This window comes from Lepidochelys kempii, chromosome 3 (genome assembly GCF_965140285.1).
Source record: "Lepidochelys kempii isolate rLepKem1 chromosome 3, rLepKem1.hap1, whole genome shotgun sequence".
Taxonomy (NCBI): Eukaryota; Metazoa; Chordata; order Testudines; family Cheloniidae; genus Lepidochelys; species Lepidochelys kempii.
The window spans coordinates 63,521,113-63,543,250 of NC_136382.1; the positions used below are offsets into that span (position 1 = coordinate 63,521,113).

The following is a 22,138-nucleotide window of genomic DNA, read 5'->3' on the forward strand; positions in this document are numbered from 1 at the left end:
GTTAATCCTTTTAAAAAAGGAAGCTGGCTGTCCGTGTTCTAGTTAAATACTGTACACGAGAAATTGTGCATTCCTTTAAAAATGGAAATGGGGCTTTATGGGAGACAAGCCAGGTATAACTTTCAGTCTGACTAGTAATTTTATGCTCTGGCCAGTAAGAATTAAGTAAACTTCTTCAAGCCCAGACAATAAGAAAATCTTGTTTTGCAAACTTTTACCTTATGCCTTTATACTACTGCCCATCACTGTAGTATCTGCTGTTGATATTACATGAAAGGGGCTCGAAGTCCCTTGTGGACTTCATGGAGTCTCTAGCACTTCTCACTTTTGGGAATCAAAACTCTGCTTGAGGTAGGCTTTTTTGTTTTCATATTGTGAGAGTTACTCATGGTGAAAGGCTTTCTCGGAGGGAGGTTTTGCAATGTTCCCTAAAGATGGTTCTCCAGCAGTTTGTTCCCTAGCTGGATCCACTTGACCAAGAATGGTTTGTCCCCAGCTCTCACATGCTTTGTGATCTCTGTTGTTTTAAAGGATTGTAGGTATTACAGAGGTTCATAAATCAAAATTTAGTCTTTCACGTAGCTGGGGCTTGATCCACTAATTACTTTTAAAATTAGGACCCAAGCCTCAAACCAGCATCTGGAGCTGACTGGGAGCCCTTGGAGGGACATTAGCATAGGTCTGATGTGTTCAGAGTCCAGAGCCATGGAGAAAGTAGGCAACCTCATTTTGTGCCGGCTGGACCTGTGGGTCATCTTCAGTTACAATGAGTTGCAGTAATCCATTTTGGAGGTGACAGATGCGTGTATTATCATGGCCATGTCTTCGTCTGCGAGGAAGGGGTGAAGTTTCCTAGCAAGCTGGAAGTGAAAGGTGTTTTGGGAAACTATTACTTGGTTATTGAAGTGTAGGTAGAAGTCAGGCAGAATACCAAGTCTTTGCACAGCTGTGATGAATGCGGGCTGTATGCCTCTGATGGAAGGTCTTACCTCCATTCAGCTTGAGCCAGCTGCTCTTTATCCTAGAGCTAATTTCTTGTAGGCATTCTGACATTTAGTAGTGGTGGCATCAGCTGAGCATGAGTGTCATCAGCATACTGCTGCTAGTGGAGTAAATGTTTTATACACACTTCCAAAAATTGTACTTCTGGCAAAATTGCTAAATCTCAATCTTAACCAAATCAGATTTGCCCCATGTTTGATTTGAGGCTCCTCAATTATAGCTATAGTAATATTTAGTGCACAGATTTAAGTAACCCTTTCAAATAGTATTAAGTTAGGATGTTTCAGATCTACAGGAGGATTCACTGTCTCTCACTAACTACATAGGACATTTTGGTATGTTGATATTATAATATGGGTATACATTTGTGCTAAGGTTTCACCTCTGATCTTAACAATTTTGGCAGAATGGTGAAATGAAGTTGTGGGATTTTTTCATCTACCGTCCTTGTTATCATTTTAAAAATAGCTAATGTACCTTAAATCCGTAAGATTTTTGCACTAAGAGGTTACTGAAGTGAGCGTCTTGCATGACCATCTGAGCCGTATACCAAAGTACATTGCACACCACATCTGGGTTAGCATTAAACTTACTAGGTGAGATTCTGTGCTGCACTTCTGAGAGATTCAGCAAAGAACTCTCAGCAAAGAACTCTCAGCCCAATGGGAAAAGCAGATAAAGATGGTTTTAAGCCATCTTTGCACCTTCCCAGTCCTGGGCTGCTGCAGACAATGGAGTAGTCCCCTAGAACAAGTTAAACTGTCCTGGTGGCCTGTCTAAAGTATGACAGCCTTCCAGGGCTGCCCTACAGGCCAGAGTGCTGCATGCTGTGGTCCCTGCCCTGTCATGTCCCTCTCTCCCATTTGCCTCTTATATCAGGGCTTGCGTGGGGTCCTCAAAGACAGGCTTACAGGCTGTGTTCTGCAGTGCCCGGGGCCGAGGAAATCCGCCCCTGACCAAGCTACTGTTCTTTAAAGATATTTTTGAGCTGCTCTGGCCCTATTACCTTGTATAAAGGTGCTTGACAGAGGGTGAAGCTTTCACCCTATATATTCATCAAAAGCTTCATTCATAAGGCCCTGCATGAAGGGTCCTGGCTTAGGAATCTAATGTATCTAATTTTTCACCAAAGCCCAATGCATGTCAGGTAAGTAATATGGCATGGTGGTTGTGCCAGTGTCCTTCTATGACATCTGTAGGCAAAAAGTAAGTTCTGTAGAAAACACAGATGCATAGTGAAATGTCTTCATTTTAAAAATAAAGACAGCCCTACTCACTGCGGTGCAATTTTTATTAAACAGCCACTAACTCACCTTTCCTTCTAAGAGATCCATGTTGGTGGTTGTCAGATCCTCTGGCTTTGGAATCAGTAGTCTCTTCCCATTTATAATTTGATCATACACTGGTGATGGGGTTAGTGAGGAAAATGCTGAAGAAATTGTCATTGTTGTCAGGGTCATATATCTCAATTGAGGCTAAACTGTGTCTCCTACTCCCACTCCTCAATGACTGATTGATATGGAGGAAGTTCTGGGATCATGTACCACCAAAAACAAAACCCCAAACCAACAAAACAAAACCCTACATCATCATATCCCAGATAATGCAGTTGGTGGTTGTGCAGGAGAGGGAGTTTACCTTGCTTTTTTTATTCATCATCTTTGTGAAGAGATGCCAAGAGGAAAGAACTGTTTTAAGAAACTGTCAAAAGCAATATCAAGTTCAACTTTAAAATCAAATATTTTGTTTTAATTTTATCACTAACTCTTTAGCTTTTTAAGTTGAGAAAGACAATCTAGTCCTCATAAAAATAATTCTTTAGAATATATTTATTTAGAAGTTAATATTGTAACAAGACACTCCAAGATTTGTGTTTATGGTCTAATAACGACATGTGTTGGCAGTTAATAGCACTCAGCCTTTGGCTTTTATTCATAATCATTAAGGCGGAACAACAGACTATGTAACACACCCCCTATTGTATCTTCTTGCTTAAGTGAAATTATATTACACAAAGATAATGATGATTGGTAACTATGAGAAAAGATATCATTCCCTTTTAAACTAAAGTAATTCATATTATTATTATTATTATTCAGATAATTACTTTGTTTGTTTTTAGATAAGTCCCAAAAGTGATGTTTGGTCATTGGGATGCATTTTATATTGTATGACTTATGGGAGGACACCGTTTCAGCACATAACAAATCAGATCACTAAACTTCATGCTATAATTGATCCTAGTTATGAAATAGAGTTCCCTGATATTGCAGAAAAAGATCTCCAGGATGTTTTAAAGGTAACTTTCTTTAATACTTTTAGTTTTTTAAAAAAGTTGAATTCAGATTCAAGCGATGGTTGTTCCTTTACTAGACTGTTGTAATCTGAGTAGATATGACTTGACTTCTTCTGAAACATTTTCTAATTTGGTTCCCAGATGGGCATAATTCTGATTGTGCATGTAATGATGGATATGACCACCAAAATGAAGATTAGTTAATGCTCAGGCTAACTATATGGCTTCCTCTAGCTTGAACATGGTTTTTCAGCTCAATTTGCAAATGTGATAAGTAATTATATAGATTAGGCAGTATGACCTGGTTGATTTGGCTGAGTCACAATACAAGTGCAACATATGCTCTTACCAGAAAAAATGCTTTTTCCCTTACTCCCCACAAATTGGAACCTAGCCAAATTTTTCATGTCTCTAAAAAACCAAAACTGAGTCCAGTTGAGTTTCTGACAGTGCTACCTAGCAGGGAATATAGATTCAGAATACAGACACTGCTCTTGACCTGGCAAAGGCAGTTAACCCTTTGATGGGTTGTTAGGGCATGTTTGTGGAGCATAAACTGAGAAACTTAATAGAAATACTAATGATTTATGTTGCATAATGTAAAACTGGATCACAACCAGTTGTATTACATGATCCCTTTTTAATAATAGGTATGTTGTATTTGATCTTCAAAATGTATATTGTAGCATAACATCAGTTCTCCAAAAGTTAGGGTTGGCAGCACTTTCTGTTTAATGGTCAACTTTTCTAAGGGCTCTAAAATCCACATGCTTACTTGGATTGTCTTGAACCTTGTTGTGTTTCATGAGGGTACAGGGTAGTAGTATTAGTGGGGAAGTGGGTGAGAATACTTACAGAGAAGAAAGAAGCAGTCATCGCATCTCAGAGCTATTGTTTCACACTGTATTCATCTCCATGGAGTGTTTTCATTCAGGTGAGAACATCCCATTGAAATAAATGAGCTACTTCACCCCCCTGTTTCTGATGTTGTAAATGGATGTGGGAGGTAGTTGAAAGAGTGGGGAGGAAAGGAAGGGATCAGAGCTATTCAATGGGGGGAATGTCACATGGGATTTCAGTTATGCCCGTCCAAAACTCCCACATCTATCAATCAATGGTAGGTACTTATTTGGCCCATGTCACTGTAGTATCAGAGCACCTCACACTCTTTAATTTATTTATCCTTACGATGCCCCCGTGAGGTAGGGAAGTACTTTTTTTCCCCACACAATGCACAGTTCTTATTCAAGTGCTTGCTCATGTCGATTTCAAGTAGTTGTGCGCGCACTGCGTGCACAGTCATGAGTAGGTTTTTCCCCTAGCGGTACCCGTTAGGTCGGCTGAGGAGTCCCCTGAAGTCACGCCTTCATGGTGGTGCATATAAGTCCCTGCCAACCCGCCACCTCTTCAGTTCCTTCTTACCACTAGTGACAGTCATTGGAGCTGTGTGTCTCACTTGCCTTGGCAAGCATTTCCCCTAGTGATGGAACTTTGAGTACACTGTAAATAGTTAATTAGTTAGTGTTAGTCTTCATAGTTAGTTAGAAGTAGGGGGCTTCCCCCCTCCCCCGACCCCAATTTTCTCCCCTCTTGGAGTTTGGGGCATGCCTCGATCCCAAGGGTTTAAGCCATGCAGGACTTGCCCCAAGCCCATGCCAACGGATGACCTCCATGACTCCTGCCTGAGTGTCTGAGGGAGGCGCATCAAACAGATCGCTGCAAGACCTGTAAAGGGTTCCGCCCGAGAATGAAGCTAAGCGGGTGGAGAGGAAGTATTTTGTTCCCTCTAAGGGATACGAATATTTATTTACTCATCTGCAGCCAGGTTCGCTAGTCGTGGTGGTGGCGAATGAGAGAGACGGGCAGCAGGGCCCAACCCCAAAATCCAAGGATTCAAAGAAGCTGGACCTCTTTGGCTGGAAGGTGTACTCCACCGGGGGGGCTCCAGCTTCGGATTGCTAACAAGCAAGCAATCCTTAGTAGATATCATTTCAATTCATTGGACTCCATGATGAAATTTAAGGAATTGGTGATGTCAGACTCTAGGGTGGAGTTTGCTGCCATAGCAGAGGATCGCAAGGCAGTGCAAGGACCTCTTTACAGGCCTTACTGGACGCAACAGATTCAGCCACACGAACCATGTCCTCTGCCATAGCCATGAAGAGGAATTCGTGACTCCAGGTGTCAGGCCTTCCACCAGAGGTCCAGCAAATAATTCAGGATTTGCCCTTTGACAGCATGGGGCTGTTTTTGGAGCAGACAGACTCCAAGCCCCACAGGCTGAAGGATTCGCAGGCAACATTAAAATAATTTGGTCTGCAAACCCCCAGCAAAAGCATTTTAAGTCCCAGCCCCCTCTTCACTTCTACCCTCCCCAGCCTAGGCAAGACTTCCCCAGGAAGTGGGGCAAGAATGGCAAGCATAAGCATCCACAGCCCAGTCAAGGCCAGGGCTTGGCGAGGGAGTGATCAGGTTCTAACCAAGCCTTTTGAAGGGGCACCTGGAGGCAACACATCTGACCACACACTGGATCCTTCGCCCTGTTTTCTGAATCATCCCCCATTTCTACCACGTATGGTCCCAGATAACCTCAGATCGCTGGGTCCTTCACACTGTAGAAGTGAGATATTCTTTCCAATTCTGCTCCTCCCCTCTCTCCCACCACCTCTTCCCCATCCCTCTTCAGGGACCCTTCTCACGAGCAATTCCTCTTGCAGGAGGTTCAGACGCTTCTTGCTGCGGGAGCAGTAGAGGAGATTCCTCAGGAGCTAAGGGGCAAGGGATTCTACTCCCGATATTTCCTAATCCCCAAAGCCAAAGGATCTCAGACCCATCCTTGACCTGCAAGGCCTCAATAGATTTATGAAGAAGTTGAGGTTCCACATGGTCTCTTTGACTGCCATCATCCCATCTCTGGATCCAGTACACTGGTACGTCAAGGACGTGTACTTCCACATATCGATAATTCCAGCCCACAGACATTTTCTCAGGTTCGTAGTGAACCACAACTATTACCAGTTTATGGTCCTCCCCTTCCGTCTGTTAGCAGGCCCTTGAGTTTTTACCAAGTGCATGGCAGTCGTAGCCACCTTCCTGAGAAGAAGGCAGGTGCAGGTCTTCCATTACCTCAACGACTGGTTGGTCAGGGGCCACTCCAGGGCGCAAGTGGAGCAACACATCAACCTGATGAGATCCACCTTCGACAGGCTGGGTCTCCTTCTGAAATATACACAAATCAACTCTTTCCCCACTCAGAGAATACTGTTTATTGGTCTTTGGTCAGGCCAGAGCCTTCCTGCCAGAGTCTCGTTTTCAGACAATGCAAGGCTACAAGGCTTCAAGCAATACCCCACCACCACAGCAAGGAATTGTTCGAAGCTCCTTGCACATATGGCAACTCGTACATATGTGGTACAGCACGTGAGACTGAGGCTCAGACCTCTCCAGGCCTGGGCACGACAGTCTGGACAAGGTGGTTACACTCCCACTGCCAGTTCTCGGGGCTCTCCAGTGGTGGCTCGACCCACAGGCGGTATGCACAGGGGTCCCCTTCTCCAAAACACAGCCCTTGCTGTCCCTGGTTACAGATGCGACAGCTTTGGGGTGGGGAGCTCATCTGGGAGAATTCAGGACCCCAGGTTTTCGGTCATAAGATGAGCGCCCACTTCACATCAACATCAAGGAGCTGAGACCAGTCCACCTGACATGCCAAATCTTCCAGGCCCACTTGCAAGGGAAATGCGTGGTGCTGATGATGGACAACACAACCACAATGTTTTATATAAAACAAGCAGGGAAGAGCTTGTTCCTCTCCCCTATGTCAGGAAGCCCTCAAGCTGTGGGACTTCTCCATAGCCCACTCAATTCACCCTAACCCATAGGGAGCGGGCCGCAGTCATACTGATAGCGGCAACCTGGCCTCTCCAGCACTGGTATACGATGCTCCTGGTGCTATCAGTGCACAACCCAATCACATTGCCTTTCCTTCTGGACCTGAGCACTCAAGACCATGGCTGTCTCCAGCATCCCAGCCTAGAGTCTCTCCACCTTACAGCTGGGAAACTTCCTGGCTAAACCCAGTAGAACTAATGTGCTCTGAGCCTGTTAGGGAGGTTTTCCATGGCCAGGTGGAAGAGATTCTCAATCTGGTGCTCGCAAGGTCACAGTCCTTCGACACAGGCACTGATAGTCGAAAATGAGAGGTATCTGCTGCACTTAAAGAAGCAGGACCTGTCGGTCTCATCGATAACAGTTCACCTAGTCACCATTTAGCATTCCACCTGGGTGTAGTTAGCTGTTCAGTCTTCTCCAACCCGATGGTCAGCCAGTTTCTTAAAGGTCTTCACAGAATATACCCGCAGGTTAGGCCAGCCGATCCTGACTTGAGGCCTTAATATAGTTCTTTCAAGACTAAGGGGGTCCCCCTTGAGCCCTTAGCGACTTGCTCTCTACTCTACCTGTCATGGAAAGTGGCATTCCTGGTCACAATAACATCAGAGGGAAGCGTCCGAACTTAAGGTGTTAACCTCTGACCCTCCTTACACCATTTTTTATAAGGACAAGGTGCAGCTTAGGCCTCACCCAGCCTTTCCCCCAAAGGTCATCTCTCAACTTCATGCCAATCAGGACGTTTTTCTCCCAGTCTTTTACCCTAAGCCACACGCTAACAGTAGGGAGCAAAGACTCCACTCCTTGGACGTGCAGCGAGCATTGGCCTTTTATATCGAGCACACGTTTCGTAAGTCGAGTCGGTTGTTCAAAGTAGCAGACAGGATGAAGGGCCTCCCAGTGTCTTCTCAAAGAATTTAATTGTGGATCATGTCCTGTATTCGGGCATGTTACGATTTGGCAAAGATACCTGCCCCTGCACTAACGGCACATTCTACAAGAGCGTAGGCCTCCTTGGCGACATTCCTGGCCCAGGTCCCAATCCAGGAGATCTGCAGGGTGGCAATGTGGTCATCTGTCTACACGTTCACCTCTCATTATGCCATTACCCAGCATGCCAGGGACAATGCAGCATTTGGCAGAGCAGTGCTTCAGCCAGCAATTCCATGAACTCCGACCCCACCTCTTAGCAAGGCTTGGGAGTCATCTATTTGGAATGGATATGAGCAAGCACGTGAAGAAAAGTTACCTACGTTTCGTAAATGTTCTTTGAGATGTGTTGCTCAGTCCATTCCAAGACCCACCTGCCTTCCCCTCTGTCAGAGTTTCCCAGCAAAAAGGAACTGAAGAGGTGGCAGGTCAGCAGGGACCTATATGCACCACCATGAAGGCGCAACTCCAGGGGGCTCCACAGCCGACCCAATGGGTACTGCTAGGAAAAAAACTTGCGACAACTGTGCACATGACACGTGCACACCTACTTGGAATGGACATAAGCAACACATCTCTAAGAACAACAGTTATGAAAGGTGGGTAACTGTTCTTTTTCCCCACACAACGCACAGTCAGCCTGTGGAACTCCTTGCCAGAGGATGTTGTCAAGGCCAAGACTATAACAGGGTTTAAAAAAACACTAGATACATTCATGGAGGATAGGTCCATCAATGGCTATTAGCCAGGATGGGCAGAGATGGTATCCCTAGCCTCTGTTTGCCAGAAGCTGGGAATGGGCTAAGGGATGGATCACTTGATGGTTACCTGTTCTGTTCATTCCGTCTGGGGCACTTGGCACTGGCCACTGTCAGAAGACAGGATACCGGGCTAGATGGACATTTGGTCTGACCAAGTATGGCCATTCTTATGTTCTCACGTATCATTATCCCCATTTCCACAGATGGGAAATTAAAGTATACAGACTTAGACTTGCTTATGGTCACATAGGAAGTCTATCGTAGAGTAGGGAATGGAACCCAGGAGTCCCAGGTCCTATGCACTGGACCATGCTTCTTCTCGTGCCCCTCCCCCCGTGTCTGCCCCACTGATCTCACGCTTGTTCCTGCAGCCTCTCTCCAGCTCCTCATCTTGTGTGTCCCATGCTGACTCCTGCCTCTCTGTGGGGAAGATGGTTGGAGAGGGAGAGCCAGGCTGTGTTGCACAGGCAGAGAGAATGGAGAGGAGATGATACAGAAGCAGTGAAGGGACTGACATGCGGTCATTCTTTGGCTGGGATAATCATTGCCTACGAGCCAAAGGCAGTGAAAGGGGAGAGCTGGGCTGTGGTAAATCGGGAAGCTGAGAGTATTTATTTATTTATTTATTTTCAATGAAGGAAACTAAATGCGCTGAAATTTCATTAACGTAAAGTTAAGGACGTCCGGTGTTGCCTAGTGCCTTCCAGAATATGGACAGTGTCTGTCTAAATTTAAACTTCTGAAAACCAGGAAATATAAGTAAAGTACACACTAGCCACCCAACCCAACGTTAACTTTATCCTCTGAATGATGCCCCATTATGCCAATACCCCATACTATCATTCAACCCTTACAGATGTTACAGAACACTTTGGGAACAAAGCACCTGAGCACTGTAGGACAAAAATCTAACTTTCTCCTTGGAAAAGCAATGCTCAAGGTTAGGTCAGGCATAGCAAACAGGAGCTAACTATACTTGGCCTACACCCAAACCATCCCAGGTTTGCTAAATGTTACCATGCCTCCACACTTGTCCTGAGAATTCCTTCTGAGACCTTGTTTTCACTTTTATCCCTCACTCCTTGGAGGCTACTGTCATATATGCCACCTGAGTGCTGGGATTCCCCATGGCAAGAAGACACCATTGTGCTCCTCTGTGGACAGTTTACAAAACTCGGCATTAAAATGAGGCATACTTGAACCTTTAAAAACACACAGGTGCCTCTTACCACATTGCACATTGTGTTGATCCTTGACTTTAGCAAAGCTTTTGACACGATCTCCCACAGTATTCTTGCCAGCAAGTTAAAGAAGTATGGGCTGGATGAATGGACTATAAGGTGGATAGAAAGCTGGCTAGATTGTCGGGCTCAACGGGTAGTGATCAATGGCTCCATGTCTAGTTGGCAGCCGGTATCAAGTGGAGTGCCCCAGGGGTCGGTCCTGAGGCCGGTTTTGTTCAATATCTTCATAAATGATCTGGAGGATGATGTGGACTGCACCCTCAGCAAGTTTGCAGATGACACTAAACTGGGAGGAGTGGTAGATATGCTGGAGGGTAGGGATAGGATACAGAGGGACCTAGACAAATTAGAGCATGGGGCCAAAAGAAATCTGATGAGGTTCAACAAGGACAAGTGCAGAGTCCTGCACTTAGGACGGACGAATCCAAGGCACTGCTACAGACTAGGAACCGAATGGCTTTGCAGCAGTTCTGCAGAAAAGGACCTAGGGGTTACAGTGAACGAGAAGTTGGATATGAGTCAACAGTATGCCCTTGTAGCCAAGCAGGCCAATGGCATTTTGGGATGTATAAGTAGGGGCATTGCCAGCAGATCGAGGGAAGTGATCATTCCCCTCTATTCGACATTGGTGAGGCCTCATCTGGAGTACTGTGTCCAGTTTTGGGCCCCACACTACAAGAAGGATGTGGAAAAATTGGAAAGAGTCCAGCGGAGGGCAACAAAAATGATTAGGGGACTGGAACACATGACTTATGAGGAGAGGCTGAGGGAACTGGGGAGGTTTAGTCTTCAGAAGAGAAGAATGAGGGGGGATTTGATAGCTGCTTTCAACTACCTGAAAGGGGGTTCCAAAGAGGATGGCTCTAGACTGTTCTCAGTGGTAGCAGATGACAGAACAAGGAGTAATGGTCTCAAGTTGCAGTGGGGGAGATTTAGGTTGGATATTAGGAAAAACTTTTTCACTAGGAGGGTGGTAAAACACTAGAATGCGTTACCTAGGGAGGTGGTGGAATCTCCTTCCCTAGAAGTTTTTAAGGTCAGGCTTGACAAAGCCCTGGCCGGGATGATTTATTTGGGGATCGGTCCTGCTTTGAGCAGGGGGTTGGACTAGATGACCTCCTGAGGTCCCTTCCAACCCTGATATTCTACGATTCTATGAATAACAGCTCTGCCAAGCAGCTCCAACTAATTTCTCCACCGTTCAATATAGCTACACCTAACATAGTGAAGGCAGTTGGAGCACATCCAGATAAATGCTGGAATTCAAGGCTGTGGAGCACAACACACGGTGGTGTGTTAGAACTTTCTCATGTCTACCTATTATGGTACACAGCTTTATTGAACCGTTCTCTGCGATTTTTGCGAATTCCGGGGGACAGAATTTAGGTTGCATTGCGGGGGTAGTGTATACAGTATTTTCTGGTTTTCAGAGATTTAAATTTAGTCACTCTCCACGTTTTGGGAGCCTACTGGGCAATCTTAACTCTGTTAATGAAATTTCTTGGCATCTAATTTCTGCACAAATGTGACTAAATCTGCAGTTATTACATTCATGTTAATAAAAATTAATGTAACTGCATAATTAGAATTCCTGTTCATGATAGGTTTTTAAAAAGCCTCCAGTTCTGAATTTAAAAGTAAAAAAGGTGTATTCCAAAGTGATCTGTCCAAACAGAACCAAGTCAAAGGCTCCATTGTTACTGTATCTCTTCTGTAAGTTGTAACCTCTCAGGTAAGTTGTGTCTTCATTTAAAACACAACTAGAGGATAGCTGTATCCTGGTTCACTAGTGCCAAGGTAATTGCCACCCATGAAAGTCTATTATGATTATTAGCTGATGTAGTTTAGGATTAAGCATTGATAATATGGGGTGTGGAGGTATATGTTTGTTAACCCCGTGACATGAAAAGTTACGACTCCGATCTAGATCTTGAATTGATTTTTTTGTGTAGCTGGGATTTCTGACAGTTAGGAAAAATATTTCTAGTTGAACTAAATGTTTTGTTTTGACTTTCTGTTATTTTTTAATAAAATTGAAGGAAATTTTGAAACAGTCATTTCAAGTAGAATTCTTTTCTACACAAATTTGTGAAATGTTTAGTTGGTCAGACTCTGCATCCCCTCCCCTCCCCCCCCAAAAAAAATTTGCTCAAAATATTTTTCCCAGTTCTATTCCTAACTAAACTATGTCAGACTACTTTGGCATTTACAACAAGAGGTCCTCTTACTCCTCATGCCTACAAAGGAGTGATATTACAGGAGTATTTCAGTTTCTCTTCTGTGAAGAGGGGATTTCTAGGCATCTTTGTTTTAAGAGATGGGGATCCATACATGTGTTGCAGCTTCTTTCCAGTTCAACAGATACAGCTAATTTGATATTATCCTACCAAAACAAGTTTTATAAGTTACAGATTTGTACATGGATACCAGCATAACTGTAACGATTCAGGAAATTGAGCATATGTATTTAACTTCAGGAAACAAAGCTTCAACTATTCATCCCCTCAATCCACTTTTTCAATCTTTTTGTTTTTGTAGCACTGTTTAATAAGGAACCCTAAACAAAGAATATCAATTTCTGAATTGTTGACTCATCCATATGTGCACATTCAAACCTATCCACAGACAGGTAATTTTTACATTTTATAATAGTTATATCACAATAAATTAGTGAACATTTTCTAGATTTCTCTACATTTATTTTGATTTTAAAGAAGAATGCCTTTTTTTGTGTGCATTCTCCAGTTATTGGAGTTATGCATAAGTGTTTCTGGTACACTTGTGTATGTGTTGGCAAGGGCTCCAGTATCTTAATTCTGAAATTCTTTTATATTCAAAATAAAAGACTGATTGTATACATTTTGTAAATTACACTTAGAATGCAGGTTTCAACTTAACTATATTTGAATAGCCGTAGGTGGCCTGAATGCAAAAGGAACAACAGAAGAAATGAAGCGCATCCTTGGCCAACTTATTGGTCTGAACTCTCCTAACTCTATTTCTAGAGCTGCTAGAGTGAGTACAGTTTTTATACCAATACAATGTTCACATTTCATTAAAATATAATCGGTTTAGTTAAAATAAGTGTGTGCATCACAAAGCTAATAGAAGTAAGTATTTCAAAACTTTAGCCCCCGATATAGAGGAGACGTTCAATACTGTCATGAAACTTGCAGGTTAGTAAATTACCATTTCTAATGATCCTCGAGTGGAGTGGGAGTTAGACTGGTTGTGGTAACATGATCTTTTTTCGTCTCCTTGTCTTGCGCAATAAACGTTTCTCCTTAGTTTTCCTGTGCTGACTACGTTTTTGTTTTTTTCTCTCTCACTCAGAGCCTGTGTCTTGTTGTTCTGCCCTGACCCTAACACTGCAGCACTTTCCTGTAATCAATATGGATGAATGAGCAAATTTTCATGTGTCCATCAGGCAGCCAGTCCAGATGCAGGGTTTTATTTCTGCTGTTTTTGGTATTGAGGCATGCTTCCCCAGTTATTCCTCTCTATCTCTGGAAGCAGCTAGTACCCCTCTGCCAAGGTGTCACCTTTCTTCCAGGCCCTAGAAGAGCCCCAGATGACATTCTACAAAAAGATAGGGAGGAGCAGCTTAAAATGTACCTCCTTTGCCTCTCCCTGCAGTATTAGACAGTGGATCCATTCTGACAATCTGCCCCACTCCATGACCAGTCTTCAACGGGGTTGGGAGTGCCTTTTAACTGGGCAACTGTTCTATGCTTTATTAGCACTCCACCCCAGTGAGATGGCTGACTGCTCCCACCTCCCCACAGATATCTGAGAGGGTCTCCAGGAGGGCTTTGATCCAGTCTGGGGCTTACAAGACAAAAGTAGAGGTAGGGAATACAGTCTGTCTCTGGGAGATTGGCCGGAGGAACCTCCTTCCCTCCCAATAGGGAATCACTTCAATCAGGAACCCTGGCCTTCCCACTCTTCTGTTTTTCCACAAAGAATCTTCTCATCTTCCCACCAAAAAAATAAAATGTACCCAAGAAATTTTCTATTTCCCAGCAGGCCATCTCCCTCTTCCCTTGTCTTGAGGGACTTTTTCCAGTGCCCTATGGGCCGGGGGAGCCTAATCCTTTTCTCAACCCCACCCCATTTCAGTTAGAGTCAGCCTGAGAAGGTGGGCTGGAAGTGGATCCAAACTAGCCAGCTGTATTGCAACGCCCCATTCCGCAAAAACCCTGTAAAAGGTGGGTGAGGGTTACTTGTCTCTCACATATGGCAAACCTTTACAATATCCACTGAACAGAAATGTTCATGAGACCGAGCTCCCTGTTGTCCACCAAGGCAGCCCCAGAGAGCTGATATAGCCTATCCATCCTCCTACTGGGAAGATGGTAGAAATGTGATGTGCTTCTCACAAATTTTCATTCACCCTGTCCAAGAGCCACCTTAGGCTCTATAAACTGAATGTCTGATTTCCAGGATCCACCAGAAGACAGATTTGGCAATAGCTTTCAATTCTACAATTTCAATTCTCTAGAGGCCAGCGCTTTGTGATACAATCTTTCTATTCTCCCCCCCCCCCCCCTCGGTTGGACAGGAAGGTATAAGAAGCTGTTCAGAATAGTTCAAACTGAGCAGCACTGTGATCACTATCACTTCTTCGTGTAATTGTCTGTGTAAAGACCGCTGCTGGGGCACTCAGGCTGGAGTCTTTTGATCAGCAATACGTTTTGGAGCAGCACATGTGCTCTGAATGTCCTCATGGCTCTAGAAGAGGGATGCCCCAACCATCCCTTAGTTCCTTCTCACAACCCATAGCTTCTAGTCAGAGGTTTCACACAAAGCTTCTTTGTACATCATGTAGTCTCTTTTTATGTGTAAATTCTTGTAAATTATTAGTTGATTAGTACTTAGATTGGATTTAGTGATAGAAATGTTTTATAGCGTTGCCATTTCTTGGTTTGGAAACTTTCCTTTTCTTTCTTGTAAGGTTCTTTATACTGCTGCAGTCTTATCATGACTGAGCACAAGTCCCCAGGATTTAAGAATTGTACATCGTGTGGGGTAGTAATGCTATTAAATCGCCATACAAGATGCCTAACTTGTCTGGGTGAAGGGCACATTACTGACATGCTGTTTGTAAATCTGTTTCTAAGAAGATATATTGAGCAAGATAATCTCATCTTAAGATGTTTCTCTTCAGCAGTTTATGCACTGAACTCGCTGGTACCAATAACATCAGTGCAGATTACAACTATGCCTATAGCCCCGCTACAGTCTTCGGCAATATCCTATCATACGTTACAGATCCCTTCGTTACCATCAACCTCGACTCGTTCAGTGCCAAGGGTGTAACTTGTTACAAAAAGATGTTTCTTCTCCCAGTAGTGTCCCTGTGGGTGCTCCACTTTAGGTGTCGGTGCGTCCCTGCACCAGAGATTGGAGATTTTAGGTAGCAGTGCTCATTTGGGGTGCGTGTGCACAGTAGCTGGCCTTTGGCGCCTTGTGTAGCGCACGCACGACACAACCTATTCAGTTCCTTCTCAATGTCCTCGGCTGCAGACAGAGCCCAGTGGCAGTGCTGCCTCTTCAAGAATCTTTAGAAAAGAAAATAGTTTACATCCTAGTTTTAGTTTTATAGCTCTTAGATTTAATTAGATTTTACTTAGCCAGTTTTTTGTTGTTTTTTTTTTTTAATTTCCTTTTGGTTTTGGTTCCTTAACTTAGTGGTAGAAATAAAGTTTCCTTTAACTAATTTCTATATATATCTTTTTTCATTTTCCTTCCCAATTGGGAAAAATTAACGGATGTAATGCCAGGCTCACCCGGTTATAAGAGATGCGACTCTTCCCACAAGGCGATACCGGTCTCTGACAGCTGCGCATCTCGTGTCCATTGCCTGGGGGAAATTCATATCCCCCAGAAATGTGCTCACTGTGGCAATTTAAAGGCGAGGGATCTCTGCCTTAAAATTATTTTGATGGAAAAGTCTCACTAGCCTCCTCAGGAGAAAACATCAGAATCACAGAGCAGTAAAAGATCTAACAATGTCGATGCTCAGCCTTCCAAAGCTTCAAGAAAGTGAGCCACGACCTCCCCAAAATTGGACACTCAGAGAAAGAGGAGTTCCCCAGCGAAGTCTTTGCCCTCGGTGCCGAGCTCATCCAGAGAGAGCACCTGTGAGGCCCCGGGCACCTCCAGCATCTCAACAGCTTTTGGGCTCACTTCTGGTTTACCTCTTATGTTTCCTAAAAGCCTATGCTTCAGGGTTTCAGCTGGCCACCTGCAAGTGTGTCAGAGGGATTTCTCCCCTCCCTCATGTATTCAGGAGTGTGTTTTTCATTTCCTTTTCCTGAAGTATTAGAGATGACCACAGGTGGACATGGGACAAAGGATGTGGAAGACCAGAGCTCTGAGGTGGCACTGAGCTCTTTCTGTCTTGTGTTTTAGCTGACTTGGTCTTTCTCACATGATCAGGGTCTAACTGATCTCCATACATGGGGTTTAGAAGGAATCTTCCACCAGGTCAGATTGGCAGTGAACTTGGGGAGTTTTCACTTTCCTTTGCAGTGTGTGAGTGCAGGTAACTTGCCAGGAATTTTGGGGGCATGTTCCACTGATAGTTTTACTATCTCTGAAATAGTAGATAGATCCACAGAGAGCCTGCAAAGGAGTCCCTTTCCCTCTAAGATCCGTGTGATGCGTGCATCTTCCCTAGAATGAGTAGACCATATAGACAATGTGCGAACTCAGGGCATTTGGTCACCTCAAGAAACATCACTTCACATAAACATACTGGAGTGGAGAGCTATCCATCAAATTTGTGAAGTCTTTCTGGCAAAGATCAAAGGCCTCTCCGTTCAAGTAACGACCAGCACAACTGTTCTATTTTACCTAAACAAACAGAGATGAGCCAGATCCTCCCTACTGTGTTGGGAAGCAGTATAACGTTGGAATTTCTGCATTCCTCATGATGTTACCTTAACAGCCATTCTGTTTTCAGGGATTCACAATTTACTAGTGGAGAACCTCAGCAGGGAATTCAGATAAAAGGTGATTCACTCCATTTTCTCAAGATGGAGTTTTCCCACTATTGATCTGTTCCACTAGGGAAAACACGAGATGTCGTTGATTCTGCTCCGGGGGAATGGCCCAAGATCCAATTCTAATCCCATGGCCCTTGGATACTATTATATGTATCTCCCAATTGCCATGATACCAAGAATTCGAAGGAAAACCAAGTAGAATGCAGCCACATTTAATTGTGATATTCCCCCACTTGGTCAAGGCAGTTTAGTATGCAAATCTCCAAAGGTATAGTTCAGCCACCAAATAACCTTACCTCTGTTCTTGGATGTAATATCTGAATTAAGGACAGATCCTGTATCCAGATCCAATGAGACTCCATCTGACAGCAAGGATGCTGAATGGCTGATTTTATCCGAGACTACACAAGATCCACTTACCTCTCCAAATGGAAGAGGTTCTTAATATAGGTGTGTCAAGGTTCCTTCCCCACTCTGAACTCTAGGGTACAGATGTGGAGACCTGCATGAAAACCTCCTAAGCTTGCTTTTACCAGCGTAGGTTAAAACTTCCCCAAGGTACAAACTATTTTACCTTTTGCCCTTGGACTTTATCGCTGCCACCATCAAACGTCTAACAGATATATAACTGGGAAAGAGCCCGTTTGGAAACGTCTTTCCCCCCAAAATCCTCCCAAAATCCACACCCCCTTTCCTGGGGAAGGTTTGATAAAAATCCTCACCAATTTGCATAGGTGAACACAGACCCAAACCCTTTCGCTCTTAAGAACAGTGGGGGGAAAAAACAATCAGATTCTTAAAAGAAGAATTTTAATAGAAGAAAATGTAAAAAGAATCACCTCTGTAAAATCAGAATGGTAAATACCTTACAGGGTAATCAGATTCAAAACCTAGAGAATCCCCCTAAGCAAAACTTTGTTACAAAGACACAAAAACCGGAATTTACATTCCATTCAGCACAGCTATTTTCTCAGCCATTTAAAGAAAACAGAATCTAACACATATCTAGCTAGATTACTTACTAAGTTCTCAGACTCCATTCCTGTGCTGTCCCCAGCAAAAGCATCACACAGACAGACACAGAGCCTTTGTTTCTCCTCCCCTCCAGCTTTGAAAGTATCTTTTCTCCTCATTGGTCATTTTGGTCAGGTGCCAGCAAGGTTATCTTAGCTTCTTAACCCTTTACAGATGAAAGGGCTTTTCCTCTGGCCAGGAGGGATTTTAAAGGTGTTTACCCTTCCCTTTATATTTATGACAAGGTGCCATTAACATTATTTGTCTCCATCAGTCTAACATCTCAGTCCTAGATTGTCTTCTACATCTCAAAAACTCACACCTGTCTCTGAGCTCTTTGAGACAGCTTTTTGCCCACCATACAGGGATTTTCTACTTTTTCTCACCCAAAGGTAGCAAGGTTTCTAAAATGCCTGGTAAGTCTTCACTTTAGCAAAGGAATACGTGCCTTCTGAGAACTTTAGATTTTGATTCTACTGTATCCTCTGGTTTTACCCTTTCAGCTCCTTGCTCCATACTTCCTCTCTATCAAAACATCCTTCTTTGGTGGTAGTAACATCGACCAGAAGAATGAGAGAATTACAGGCTCTAATGGCAGACCCACCATCCATGATTTTCCCTAATGACTAGATATCCTGAAACCAAACCTCAAGTTCTTACCTAAAGCAGTTTTGAGTTTCATTTGAACCAAATAATACACCTCAGAGGTGAAGAAAAATTGCATTTCTTAGATGTATATAGAGCAATTTGTTTTTATTGAGAAAGGACTGAGCATATTAGGAAGTCTCAGACTTTTCGTGACATAAGCAGAGGGAGTTAAAGATGAGGCTGTTTCATCACAAGAGAATTGCTAATAGAGTCCAGTGCAAGAGGAGATCCAATCAGCCAACTCCTAACAAACACCCACCTTCAAGAGTAACTGGACATTCCACAAGGACTCAGTCTATTTCTGTAGCCTCTCTCAGAAATCTACCAATTATGGACCTGTGTAACACGACACTTTTCCAGCTACATGTTGACACAACATTAGGCCATAGTAAGGGCATCCAGAGATGACACAAACTTGGCAGGACAGTTCTATGTTCACTAGATTCCTGGTACACGCCTTCAGCAAGGGCTAGTGCTTGGGAGTCACCAGAAGTGGAATATATAGATGGATAATCACTGAAAGTTACTTATCTATATTATAATTGTGGTTAAGATGTGGTGTTTGTATGAATGTTCCATGATGTGCTTTCTATCCTCATTACTTGGAGTCTATTAACATCAGGATTCCATATGGCAAAGGAAATAAAAGGTAATTAGGGCAGCGCTGCCCTTAATGCCATCAGTTAGAGGTTTGTGAGGATGTGTTGCCTTAACGGGTACAGCCCACCAGGTAAAAGCCTTCAGCTTGAGTATACTGGGCACACATGCACCAACGGTGTGGGTGGAAAGTATAAAAATAAACTATGGACAACATATCTCAAAGAACCAGAGTTACTGTGCAAGTAACAGTTTTATTCTATCCCGAATGCACTTCTATGGCAGCTGTGTAATAACTCTGTTAGGTCTTCCTTGCCTGAATATGATCTCTAGTAGTTGGACCTATTTGTCCATATGGATGGCAGCCATTTGACAAAAACAAATGTCTCTTACTGCCCTAATTTTGCCCTGTAATGTGGCGATGTCAATATGGACACCTACCCAAGATGTCTCAACCAAATAATTTTTCTCCAGTTCCTCTGTGGAACTCTACCTACTCGCATAGAAGAGGGGGAGAACTGGGTGCAAATACCTTCATCCTTCCATACTGGTATTGGTGTAATTTAGATCTGGGTGATTTTCAGTCCCTCCTCTGCCTGCATTGCTCAAAATGTTCATATTTATTTTCTTAGTGGTCTTGCTTTGTTTTTCACCATCTGGACACTAAACTGCATTTAATGCTAATACTTCTTTACCTTGTCTTACTATTAATTTCCTCATATTTGCATATATCTGAAATTTTAGTGCTTGGTTTAGATGGTACTCATTACTGTCTATTGAAACAATTTTGTACACTATAGCATCATTTGTTACAAACAGACATTTGAATAAGTAATTCTTGGAATGATTATTTCTACCCCTTTATCTTTTTAAATTTCAGACTTTATACGAACAGTGCAACAGTGGTGAAAGTCTTGATGTATCTGCATTTACAAAACCTGGCAATCAAACACGGACAAAGAAATGATGTGCAATAATGCATGATTTATTAGAAATGTGTAAAATAATTTTGATAAAAATATATATTGATCTGCTCTTTTACAAAAAGGACGCTGACAGCATAAAGATCCTATATTTAAAGTAAATGTCATGATCTCTGTTGCAAATAATGCCATAGATTATTAATACAGAATTTAAAAAATCTAATATACTCTTTACCCTCTGCTGTCTGTTTACCATTTGAATGTCACTCTGGTTAAATAGTGAATGAGCTAGACAGTCACGTTTTATGGTCCAGGTACTGGCACAAGGCTATAGAATTTGGATTGCAAATACTTGTGTGTGTATGTCTAAATAAAAAACAACATTTTGAGGAAACTTTTTAAAAAAAGATGAGGGGGGGTGAATTTTCTATAAAACCCAAACTGTGGATCTAAAGTCCCTGACAGAGTCCTTGCAAGTACCACTTGGAAAGTATATTCTACAGTTTCGTTCCTTACCGTCAAACATAGTCAATATCGTTGACTTTCATTACGTCCAGTGGATTGTCTTAGACTTTTGGAAAACAAACACTTCTGTAATATTGTTAATGTTAAAGTGCTAAAACACAGCATTGTTTGTTGATAAATGTAAATCTAACATCCTGGCTTTGAGATTTTCAGTTGTCATTGATTGATAAATGACACACTGGAAGTATTAATAAAACTCTGAAGAACAATGTAAATAAAGTGGCTTACACTGTATAAAAATTGTTCCTTGTAAATTCAGTTTTCTACTTGCTTCTTTTTTTTCAAGGTGCAAAATATTCTTAGAAAAATACTTATCTAGTTTTTGTGGTGTTCAGAAAATAGCTAAAATTTAATACTAGTTTTAAAAACCTCTTCAGTTAAAGTACTGTTCTGAACTTCACAGAAGATGCTTTAAAGGTGGTAGACCTATTACAAGAAGCTGAAATATGGTGTACAAAGAGGATGCTTATGCCAAGATTTTTTTATACTTTTATTCTGTTACACTGATTTTAATAAGTACCGTTCAAAACAGTAATTTAGAAGCGTGTTTCAATTTTAAATGCTTATTGAATTTTAGGTATGCTTAAATAAATTAGCAAGAGAAATCAGATTAGCAAGTGGTCATTTACCTTTTGCTTTAAAGGTAAATCTTTTTGAAGGTTGTTTTGCCATCCTTAAAATTGTGCCCTTAAAAGCTAGTTGGCAAACTAGAAGTTTAACTTCTTGCACAAGTGTTTTTGTTAATACACTGTACGTGCTTCATCATGACCTCTTTTAGTGTCCTTTTCTCCAAAGGTACCACTCCCACTCTTGAGTCAGGTTTCCCAGTGTATAAATAGCTGGAAGTCCTACAGTGATTACCTCCCCTACTGAGGGCTGTACTGTCCCCTAGTCAATGAATGAGAATGTTTGGAGGCACTTCCCCTGACTGCTTCTGCATCAGTAGCTAAAATTTAGTTACATTTCTGAGAGAAGTCGCAGGAAAACAAGAAGTATCATTCATGTCATTACGTTTGTCAGCTTTAATTTAATTTTTAATTACAGACTGGGTAACTGTGCTGTGGGAACCAGATGAGATGCCTCACAAAGCCCAATGTTATTCCTCCTTTTCATTTATATCTCATTTTAGTATAGGCACAGATTTGAATTTTCACGGTAGCATTTAATCACCACGGTAGCATTTAATTTCAGAAAGGGGAACTATAAAAATGAGGAAGTTATTTAACCAGAAATTAAAAGGTGCAGTACCAAAAGTGAAATTCCTGTGAGCTGCATGGAAACTTTTTAAAGACATCGTAAT

General features: G+C 42.6%; 1 protein-coding gene across 2 annotated transcripts in view; it reads left to right on the top strand.

Moving 5' to 3' along the window:
• Window positions 1-21,055, top strand: part of TTK (TTK protein kinase) — an 86,614-nt gene extending 65,559 nt beyond the window's left edge. For both annotated transcript variants that reach the window (XM_073336522.1, XM_078852124.1), the window contains 4 exons: window positions 3,125-3,301; window positions 12,660-12,750; window positions 13,033-13,136; window positions 20,271-21,055. In XM_073336522.1, coding sequence (XP_073192623.1) covers window positions 3,125-3,301; window positions 12,660-12,750; window positions 13,033-13,136; window positions 20,271-20,357 — 459 coding nt within the window. In that variant the 3' untranslated portion in view covers window positions 20,358-21,055. The remainder of the gene's footprint in view (window positions 1-3,124; window positions 3,302-12,659; window positions 12,751-13,032; window positions 13,137-20,270) is intronic.
• Window positions 21,056-22,138: the final 1,083 nt, after the last annotated feature.